The sequence below is a fragment of the Ranitomeya variabilis genome, chromosome 1 (genome assembly GCF_051348905.1).
Source record: "Ranitomeya variabilis isolate aRanVar5 chromosome 1, aRanVar5.hap1, whole genome shotgun sequence".
Lineage (NCBI taxonomy): Eukaryota > Metazoa > Chordata > Amphibia > Anura > Dendrobatidae > Ranitomeya > Ranitomeya variabilis.
Genome location: NC_135232.1, coordinates 558,509,359 through 558,521,050, shown reverse-complemented (window position 1 = coordinate 558,521,050; position 11,692 = coordinate 558,509,359). Strand labels below are relative to the sequence as shown.

General features: G+C 43.0%; 1 protein-coding gene across 1 annotated transcript in view; it reads right to left on the bottom strand.

The window, feature by feature from the left end:
• Positions 1–617: 617 nt before the first annotated feature.
• LOC143767791 (farnesyl pyrophosphate synthase-like) overlaps positions 618–11,692 on the bottom strand; it is a 36,113-nt gene continuing 25,038 nt past the window's right edge. Inside the window, exons 2-11 of the mRNA XM_077256314.1 lie at positions 5,965–6,435; positions 2,964–3,110; positions 2,744–2,884; positions 2,590–2,670; positions 2,394–2,516; positions 2,103–2,191; positions 1,963–2,035; positions 1,820–1,897; positions 1,615–1,749; positions 618–1,093 (exon numbers count right to left, since the gene is read on the bottom strand). Of these exons, the coding sequence (XP_077112429.1) occupies positions 893–1,093; positions 1,615–1,749; positions 1,820–1,897; positions 1,963–2,035; positions 2,103–2,191; positions 2,394–2,516; positions 2,590–2,670; positions 2,744–2,884; positions 2,964–3,110; positions 5,965–6,435 (1,539 nt within the window). The 3' untranslated portion in view covers positions 618–892. The remainder of the gene's footprint in view (positions 1,094–1,614; positions 1,750–1,819; positions 1,898–1,962; positions 2,036–2,102; positions 2,192–2,393; positions 2,517–2,589; positions 2,671–2,743; positions 2,885–2,963; positions 3,111–5,964; positions 6,436–11,692) is intronic.

The following is an 11,692-nucleotide window of genomic DNA, read 5'->3' as shown; positions in this document are numbered from 1 at the left end:
CTATATAAATAAAAATTATTATTAATATTATTATCTCTTGCTGCTTACACTTGCAGCCACACTTGGTGCAGCACCTTGCTGCACCTAGTTTACACCTGCATTCCTGGAAAATTACTGTATTGCCAATCATATGCTCTATGTCCAGATTTCCAAAATAAACAAGTATGGACTGCATAATTCCTGGTATGCATCATCTCACCGGATGCTGAACAGCATCGGTCCTGTCTGCTCTGCATTGAGGAAAATGGAGGTAGGGACTCTCCCAGCACCAATTAATCAGCCACATCTCCATTCGCCTCATGTGGGAACAGAACAGTGATGACTTCTAGGCTCAGTATATGTGATTGGTGGCACTAGTGACTACTTCTAGGCTCGGTATATGTGATCGATGGCACTAGTGATGACTTCTGGGCTCAGTATATGTGATCAGAGACACTAGTGAGGACTTCTAGGCTCAGTATATGTGATAGGTGGCACTGCTGATGACTTCTGGGCTCAGTATATGTGATCGGTGACACTAGTGACGACTTCTGGGCTCAGTATAAGGGATAGGTGGCATTGGATCTTAGCCCCAGTGTGGACTGATGAACGTTGTTGCAGAAGACGTGACCTCATACTTCTTGTAGACCTCCGTCCTTTATTTCCTCATTCACATGTAACCCAGGAGTCGCAGCTACAACCATTTACAGACGTGGTCTTCAGTATTGTGGGTCCTCAGAACAGAGAGCCGTTCCAAATCTCCCAGAATATCAAGGTGTAACACTGATACAGAGAGATGCCGCGGGCACAGCCCCCTTCTCCCGATGTCAGCCATCAGCCATGGTAAAGGGCATCATACAGGACCTGCTGGAGAAGCCCCTCTGGGTGGGGGGGTTATATACAGTTTATGGCTTCACTTAAGCCTTTTGTAGATTTTACGTGCCAGTCCCAGGAAAATCTCTTTGGACAGACCATTGGCATGCTGAGAGATGAGGGTCTGTAGTCTCTGGTAACTGTCCTCCTCGTACTTCGTGTAAACCGCCGAGAGGTCCAGCTCATGATACAACTGCTTCACCCGCTGCACCTTCTCTGTGTCATCCTGCCCATAGTTCTCCTGGTAACAAAAGCAAGGGTTAATGCACGGGGTGGGAGATGGCGTGAAGCCCACAAGGCCTGATAGCAGGTGGGGTGTGATGAAGTGTACGGCAGAGGTGACAGCTGCTCTCTGGTGGAGTGTGATGTCGTGGACGGCGGAGGTCACAGCTCCTCCCTGGTGGGGTGTGATGTAGTGTAGGGTGGAGGTGACGGCCGATCTATGGTGGGGTGTGATGCAGTGTATGGCTGAGGTGACGGCTGCTCTCTGGTGGGGTTTAATGTAGTGTATGGCGGAGGAGACGGCAGCTCTGTGGTGGAGTGTGATGTGTACGGCGGAGGTAACGGCCGCTCTAGGGTGGGGTGTGATGTAGGGTACGGCGGAGGAGACGGCTCCTCTCTGGTGGGGTATGATGTAGCATACGGCGGAGGAGATAGCTGTTCTCTGGTAGCGTGTGACGTAGTGTACGGCAGAGGTGACGGCTGCTCTCTGGTGGAGTGCGTAATGTATGGCAGGGTTGGGTTGACTGCACCCCTCTTTACCCGGATGACGTCCCGCTGTTCGGGGGTCACTCTCTTCAGGGCCTCCACCACCAGCCAGCAGCACTTGTTGTCCTGGATGTCGGTCCCGATCTTCCCTGTGATGCTGGGGTCCCCATAACAGTCCAGATAATCATCCTGGCCACACACAAGGACATTAATACCAGTAGATATTGGGGTCACCGCACCCCACCATCACCCTCCTCACCTGGATCTGGAAGAACTTGCCCATTTCCAGCAAGATAGTTTTGGCGTTCTGGTGATCATCCTCGCTGTCTATCCCGGCCTGCGAGGAGAGAAGACGGATAACATCTGACTGCCCCATCCTCCACCGGAGCCCCATATACTCACCATATACATGGCGGCAGCCACCGGCAGGTAGAAGGAGTAGAAGGCCGTCTTGTACTTCACAATGGACTTATACCTAAAATAGAGATGGGTGTGAGAAGCTGAACTGCAAAAACGGGGCAAGAAAACGGGGCATCACTCACCTACTCTCTGTGTACCGATCCAAATCAACCTTCCCAGGCTGAGCCATGATCAGGTCCAGTGCCTGCCCCAGCTCTGTCTGATAGGAGGTCTGAGAGCAGAAGAGAGAGCGTGACTACCAGGCACAGCACCTCCTATATGCACAGTGGTATGTACCGCCTGCCCCAGCTCTGTCTGATAGGTCTATGAGCAGAAGAGAAGTGGTACATTCCGCCAGGCACAACACCCCTCCCACAGAGTGAAACGTGACGCCTCCCAAGATCTGGGGGCTATGAGTGGAGGTCCCTTATCACCTCCAGAAAAAGCTCCAGCAGGCTGAGGTAATATGGCTGCCGTCGGCAGTGCTTCTTCAGGACACGGTATATGGAGGCCTCCAATAGGAAGGAATCATTGATGGCGTCCAGTCCGATGCCGGCCTACAGGAAGAGAAGTAAGATCAGCATATCCATCGCATAACAGCATATCCCCCTCATCTCTATAACCACCTACCCTCCTGTACCAGCATGGCTGCCCGCGACGGGTCACAGAATTATCCATAATGTCATCAGCAACCAGGAAGAAAGCCTGGAGCTAAAAGAAGAGATGATGAGGATGGAGAAGTCTGCAAATAGCGGGGCAGGAGCCACAGGGCAGGCACACCTACCAGCTCCACACACCAGCCCACCGCCAGTGCCCTCTGGATATTCTCGTCCTTCTGCAGCTCAGGACCCACCAACTCCAGATATGAGGCCAGAACGGTCATCCCGCGATTACATTTACCCCCAGGAGCGTTATATTCCAGTACCTGCACAATAAACCGCCATGTTAGACACAGAAGGACCGTGGCAAATAATCTCTGCGCAACAATGAATTATCAATCTCACCTGCCGCAAGCGCAACACCGCATCGCCAATCTCAGGGTGACCCCAATCTTCTGCAGTCAGATCCTGGACAATCTGAGCAAAGAAACCACAGAACTCCTGGTGCTCATCAGATGCGAAAGTCCCAGCCATTGAGCTCAAAGTCCAGTCCTGTGGGGAAAGAGAAAGCTAGAGCAGGCCTGAGGCCAGACCATCTACTCAACCAGAAGAGACCACCCTCCTAATACATCTACATCTAAAATGTCTTCATCTACATTCTAGACATCTAATACTTCTATACACCTCCTACATGTAATACTGCTATATCTCCCCCCAAGAGATAATGCCTCTACTCTCCTACATGTAATACCGCTGTCTACATCCCCAAGATATAATGCCTATACTCACCTACATGTAATACCGCTATATCGACACCCTGACATATGCCTCTATACACCTACATGTAATACCGCTATATTAACACCCCGACATATGCCTCTACACACCTACATGTAATACAGCTATATCGACACCCTGGCACATAATGCCTCTATACACCTACAGTCATGGCCAAAAGTATTCACACCCCTGCAATTCTGTCAGATAATACTCAGTTTCTTCCAGAAAATGATTGCAAACACAAATTCTTTGGTATTATTATCTTAATTTAATTTGTCTTAAATGAAAAAACACAAAAGAGAATGAAGCAAAAAGCAAAACATTGATCATTTCACACAAAACTCCAAAAATGGGCCAGACAAAAGTATTGGCACCCTCAGCCTAATACTTGGTTGCACAACCTTTAGCCAAAATAACTGAAACCAACCGCTTCCGGTAACCATCAATGAGTTTCTTACAATGCTCTGCTGGAATTTTAGACCATTCTTCTTTGCCAAATTGCTCCAGGTCCCTGATATTTGAAGGGTGCCTTCTCCAAACTGCCATTTTTAGATCTCTCCAGAGGGGTTCTATGGGATTCAGGTCTGGACTCATTGCTGGCCACCTTAGAAGTCTCCAGTGCTTTCTCTCAAACCATTTTTTAGTGCTTTTTGAAGTGTGTTTTGGGTCATTGTCCTGCTGGAAGACCCATGACCTCTGAGGGAGACCCAGCTTTCTCACACTGGGCCCTACATTATGCTGCAAAATTTGTTGGTAGTCTTCAGACTTCATAATGCCATGCACACAGTCAAGCAGTCCAGGGCCAGAGGCAGCAAAGCAACCCCAAAACATCAGGGAACCTCCGCCATGTTTGATTGTAGGGACCGTGTTCTTTTCTTTGAATGCCTTTGCCCAAAAAGCTCTACTTTTCTCATCTGACCAGAAAACATTCTTCCAAAACGTTTTAGGCTTTTTCAGGTAGGTTTTGGCAAACTCCAGCCTGGCTTTTTTATGTCTCTGGGTAAGAAGTGGGGTCTTCCTGGGTCTCCTACCATACAGTCCCTTTTCATTCAGACGCCGACGGATAGTACGGGTTGACATTGTTGTACCATCGGACTGCAGGGCAGCTTGAACTTGTTTGGATGTTAGTTGAGGTTCTTTATCCAACATCCGCACAATCTTGCGTTGAAATCTCTTGTTAATTTTTCTTTTCCGTCCACATCTAGGGAGGTTAGCCACAGTGCCATGGGCTTTAAACTTCTTGATGACACTGTGCATGGTAGACACAGGAACATTCAGGTCTTTGGAGATGGACTTGTAGCCTTGAGATTGCTGATGCTTCCTCACAATTTGGTTTCTCAAGTCCTCAGACAGTTCTTTTGGTCTTCTTTCTTTTCTACATGCTCAATGTGGTACACACGAGGACACAGGACAGAGGTTGAGTCAACTTTAATCCATGTCAACTGGCTGCAAGTGTGATTTGGTTATTGCCAACACCTGTTAGGTGCCACAGGTAAGTTACAGGTGCTGTTAATTACACAAATTAGAGAAGCATCACATGATTTTTCGAACAGTGCCAATACTTTTATCCACCCCCTTTTTAATGTTTGGTGTGGAATTATATCCAATTTGGCTTTAGGACAATTCTATTTGTGTTTTTTCATTTAAGACACATTAAATGAAGATAATAATACCAAAGAATTTGTGTTTGCAATCATTTTCACGAAGAAACTGAGTATTAGCTGACAGAATTGCAGGGGTGTGAATACTTTTGGCCATGACTGTACATGTAATACCGCTATATCAATAACCCCATAATTTGCCTCTATACGCCTACATGTAAGACCGCTATATTGACTCACCGAAACGTAATGCCTCTGTTCACCTACATGTAATACCGCCATATCTACACCCAGACATATAATGCCTCTATACACATACATGTAATACTGCTATGTCTACACCATGACAAATAATGCCCCTATACACCTACATGGAATACTGCTATATCTACACCATGACATATAGTGCCTGTATACACCTACATGTAATACTGCTATATCTACACCCCAACTCTATACACCTCCTACATGTAATACTGCTATATCTACACCATGACATATACTGCCCCTATACAGCTACATGTAATACTGCTATATCTACACCATGACATATAGTGCCTCTATACACCTCCTACATGTAATACCTCTATATCTACACCCCGACATATAGCAGTATTACATGTAGGGGTATAGAGGCATTATATGTTGTGGTGTAGATATAGCAGTATTACATGTAGGAGGTGTACAGAGGCATTATATGTCAGAGTGTAGATATAGCGGTATTACATGTAGGTGTATAAAGGCATTATATGTTGTGGTGTAGATTTAGCAGTATTACATGTAGGTGTATAGAGGCCTACACCTTGACATATAATGCCTCTATACACCCCCTACATGTAATACCGCTATATATACACCCCGACATATAATGCCTCTGTATACCTCCTACATATAATTCCACTATAACTACACCCCGACATATAATACCTCTATACACCTCCTACATGCAATAACGCTATATCAACACCTCAACATATAATTCCTCTACATCCACAACCCAACGTCTCTATATCTACAGATTATACCTCTTGTTTTTCTGAATAGTCGACTTGCTTGGACTTGTTCCCATGTTGAATGCTTGGCTTTTTGGATCCTATTCTTCCTTTTCTGGACACAATTCTCTTGAGTGATGAGTGTGCATACAGACCATGGTGATTGAGTGTATTACTAATCGTTTTCTTTGAAACTATTGTTCCTGCTGATTCCAGGTCTTTCTGTAGCTCTCCACAGGTGGTCCTTGGCTCTTGGACTACTTTTCTGATCATGGTTTTCACTCCTTTGTCTGAAATCTTGCGAGGAGCCCCTGGTCGTGGCCGGTTTATGGTAAAATGATGTTCTTTCCACTTCCGGATTATGGCCCCAACAGTGCTCACTGAAACCTTCAGTAGTTTTGAAATCTTTTTGTAACCAATGCCATCAGTATGTTTTGCAACAATAAGTTTGCGAAGGTCTTGAGACAGTTCACTGGTTTTACCCATCATGAGATGTTTCTTTCCCTGTGTGGATTGGATAAGTTGTTACAGACATCTGTGGAGAATTCCATGTCAATAGCATCTTTACCAATATATTTACTTATAAAATTGACGTGTTCAATACTTATTTCTCCTGCTAAATGTAAAGTAATGGATGGAATGAGTATATGCACTGTACATGTGTGTAATGTAGGGCCGTGTGTAATATACTGTATATGCATAGTGTAGCTCTACACTGTACATGTGTGTAATGTAGAGCTGTGTGTAATATACATACTGTATATGTATAGTGTAGCTCTACACTGTACATGTGTGTAATGTAGAGCTGTGTGTAATATATATATATATATATATATATATATAGTGTATATGTATAGTGTAGCTCTACACCGTACATGTGTGTAATGTAGGGCTGTGTGTAATATATATACTGTATGTATAGTGTAGCTGTACACTGTACATGTGTGTAATGTAGAGCTGTAACATACTGTACATGTATATTGTAGCTCTACACTGTACATGTGTGTAATGTAGAGCTGTGTGTAATATATATAGTGTATATGTATAGTGTAGCTCTACACCGTACATGTGTGTAATGTAGGGCTGTGTGTAATATATATACTGTATGTATAGTGTAGCTGTACACTGTACATGTGTGTAATGTAGAGCTGTGTGTAACATACTGTACATGTATATTGTAGCTCTACACTGTACATGTGTGTAATGTAGAGCTGTGTGTAATATATATAGTGTATATGTATAGTGTAGCTCTACACCGTACATGTGTGTAATGTAGAGCTGTATGTAATATATATACTGTATATGTATAGTGTAGCTCTACACTGTACATGTGTGTAATGTAGGGCTGTGTATAATATATACTGTATATGTATAGTGTAGCTCTACACCGTACATGTGTGTAATGTAGGGCTGTGTGTAATATATATACTGTATATGTATAGTGTAGCTCTACACCCTACATGTGTGTAATGTAGGGCTGTGTGTAATATATATACTGTATATGTATAGTGTAGCTGTACACTGTACATGTGTGTAATGTAGAACTGTGTGTAATATACTGTATATGTATAGTGTAGCTGTACACTGTACATGTGAGTAATGTAGGGCTATCTGTAATATATACTGTATATGTATAGTGTAGCTCTACACTGTACATGTGTGTAATGTAGAGCTGTGTGTAATATACTGTATATGTATAGTGTAGCTGTACACCGTACATGTGTGTAATGTAGGGCTGTGTGTAATATACTGTATATGTATAGTGTAGCTCTACACCGTACATGTGTCTAAAATCGGAGAAGCAAGAGTCCAAAACTGGCCAAGAAGGTAACATTGAAACATATTTATTGAAAATTCAATTTTCACCTAAAAACATCATATGTAGTAGAAAACCATATTATAAACAGTAAGTCGTGACTAAATCCATAAGTGCAACCAGTGCTACAGGTTCACAGAACGGGACAATAATACATTAATTGTTGCGGCAGCAAGTACTCATAACCTCTGCATGTGTGCAATTAGGTCTGATGCATAGCAGCTAGAGTAAATGTTACGATGGCACAATAGCACCGACCATGTCACGCATCATACACAAACACCCCGCAACATATAAAGTGTTAGTAAGAAGGTAAAAGGGTTAATTACCCATAAGTGTCCGTAATGGCCCGTCTGGATCCTGGATTAGTACCCCAACCCCTGAGGAAGCAGTGATACACGAACGAGAAACGCGCATTGGGGTACTAATCCAGGATCCAGACGGGCCATTACAGACACATATGGGTAATTAACCCTTTTACCTTCTTACTAACACTTTATATGTTGCGGGGTGTTTGTGTATGATGCGTGACATGGTCGGTGCTATTGTGCCATCGTAACATTTACTCTAGCTGCTATGCATCAGACCTAATTGCACACATGCAGAGGTTATGAGTACTTGCTGCCGCAACAATTAATGTATTATTGTCCCGTTCTGTGAACCTGTAGCACTGGTTGCACTTATGGATTTAGTCACGAATTACTGTTTATAATATGGTTTTCTACTACATATGATGTTTTTAGGTGAAAATTGAATTTTCAATAAATATGTTTCAATGTTACCTTCTTGGCCAGTTTTAGACTCTTGCTTCTCCGATTTTAGTCATGTATTATTGAGTCGCCGTGCGTATATAATTTACTGACGTCTATTTCTATACCATACATGTGTGTAATGTAGGGCTGTGTGTAATATATATACTGTATATGTATAGTGTAGCTCTACACCGTACATATGTGTATTGTAGAGCTGTGTGTAATATATATTCTGTATATGTATAATGTAGCTCTACACTGTACATGTGTGTAATGTAGAGCTGTGTGTAATATACTGTATATGTACAGTGTAGCTCCACACCATACATGTGTGTAATGTAGGGCTGTGTGTAATATATATACTGTATATCTATAGCGTAGCTCTACACCGTACATGTGTGTAATGTAGGGCTGTGTGTAATATACTGTATATGTATAGTGTAGCTCTACACCGTACATGTGTGTAATATACTGTATATGTATAGTGTAGCTCTACACCGTACATGTGTGTAATATACTGTATATCTATAGCGTAGCTGTACACCGTACATGTGTGTAATGTAGGGCTGTGTGTAATATACTGTATATGTATAGTGTAGCTCTACACCGTACATGTGTGTAATATACTGTATATGTATAGTGTAGCTCTACACCGTACATGTGTGTAATATACTGTATATGTATAGTGTAGCTCTACACCGTACATGTGTGTAGTGTAGGGCTGTGGGTATCAATCAGTCAAGAGTGGGAGAAGAGGGTTGCATTGACAATCCAACACAATGGGCAGCACTTTGAGCACATTTTACAAGTGGTCATTAACTTGTTAATAACTAATGAAATAATAAAGTTACGTTAAAACCAAGCACGCCATTGTTTTTCTTGTGAAATTCTCAATGAGTTTAATGTGTCACATGACCCTCTTCCCATTGGAAAAAATAAAGTTGGATCCAAAATGGCCACCTTCAAAATGGCCACCATGGTCGTCACCCATCTTCAAAAGTTTACCCCCTCCCATATACTAACATATACTAATGTGCCACAAACAGGAAGTTGATATCACCAACCATTCCCATTTTATTTAGGTGTATCCAAATAAATGGCCCACCCTGTACATATACTGTATAGTGTAGCTGTACACCGTACATGTGTGTAATGTAGGGCTGTGTGTAATACAGTGGGGCAAAAAAGTATTTAGTCAGTCAGCAATAGTGCAAGTTCCACCACTTAAAAAGATGAGAGGCGTCTGTAATTTACATCATAGGTAGACCTCAACTATGGGAGACAAACTGAGAAAAAAAAATACAGAAAATCACATTGTCTGTTTTTTTATCATTTTATTTGCATATTCTGGTGGAAAATAAGTATTTGGTCAGAAACAAAATTTCATCTCAATACTTTGTAATACATCCTTTGTTGGCAATGACAGAGGTCAAACGTTTTCTGTAAGTCTTCACAAGGTTGCCACACACTGTTGTTGGTATGGTGGCCCATTCCTCCATGCAGATCTCCTCTAGAGCAGTGATGTTTTTGGCTTTTCGCTTGGCAACACGGACTTTCAACTCCCTCCAAAGGTTTTCTATAGGGTTGAGATCTGGAGACTGGCTAGGCCACTCCAGGACCTTGAAATGCTTCTTACGAAGCCACTCCTTCGTTGCCCTGGCGGTGTGCTTTGGATCATTGTCATGTTGAAAGACCCAGCCACGTTTCATCTTCAATGCCCTTGCTGATGGAAGGTTTGCTCTCAAAATCTCACGATACATGGCCCCATTCATTCTTTCATGTACCCGGATCAGTCGTCCTGGCCCCTTTGCAGAGAAACAGCCCCAAAGCATGATGTTTCCACCACCATGCTTTACAGTAGGTATGATGTTTGATGGATGCAACTCAGTATTCTTTTTCCTCCAAACACGACAAGTTGTGTTTCTACCAAACAGTTCCAGTTTGGTTTCATCAGACCATAGGACATTCTCCCAAAACTCCTCTGGATCATCCAAATGCTCTCTAGCAAACTTCAGATGGGCCCGGACATGTACTGGCTTAAGCAGTGGGACACGTCTGGCACTGCAGGATCTGAGTCCATGGTGGCGTAGTGTGTTACTTATGGTAGGCCTTGTTACATTGGTCCCAGCTCTCTGCAGTTCATTCACTAGGTCCCCCCGCGTGGTTCTGGGATTTTTGCTCCCCGTTCTTGTGATCATTCTGACCCCACGGGGTGGGATTTTGCGTGGAGCCCAGATCGAGGGAGATTATCAGTGGTCTTGAATGTCTTCCATTTTCTAATTATTGCTCCCACTGTTGATTTCTTCACTCCAAGCTGGTTGGCTATTGCAGATTCAGTCTTCCCAGCCTGGTGCAGGGCTACAATTTTGTTTCTGGTGTCCTTTGACAGCTCTTTGGTCTTCACCATAGTGGAGTTTGGAGTCAGACTGTTTGAGGGTGTGCACAGGTGTCTTTTTATACTGATAACAAGTTTAAACAGGTGCCATTACTACAGGTAATGAGTGGAGGAAAGAGGAGACTCTTAAAGAAGAAGTTACAGGTCTGTGAGAGCCAGAAATCTTGATTGTTTGTTTCTGACCAAATACTTATTTTCCACCAGAATATGCAAATAAAATGATAAAAAAACAGACAATGTGATTTTCTGTATTTTTTTTTCTCAATTTGTCTCCCATAGTTGAGGTCTACCTATTATGTAAATTACAGACGCCTCATCTTTTTAAGTGGTGGAACTTGCACTATTGCTGACTGACTAAATACTTTTTTGCCCCACTGTATATACTGTATATGTATAGTGTAGCTCTACACCGTACATGTGTGTAATATACTGTATATGTATAATGTAGCTCTACACCGTACATGTGTGTAATATACTGTATATGTATAGTGTAGCTCTACACCGTACATGTGTGTAATGTAGGGCTGTGTGTAATATATATATATACTCTATATGTACAGTGTAGCTCTACACCGTACATGTGTGTAATGTAGGGCTGTGTGTAATATACTGTATATGTATAGTGTAGCTCTACACTGTACATGTGTGTAATTGTGAGGAAAATGTATGTCCGATAATGGAAAACCCATAGCTGAGGGATTTTTGCACTTCTGACCATGGTCCCAAAAGCTGCGGACTAAACCCCCCCCCCCCTTCCGTGTGTTTCTGAATGTGTGTGCAGAAGAGCTTTTATGGCTT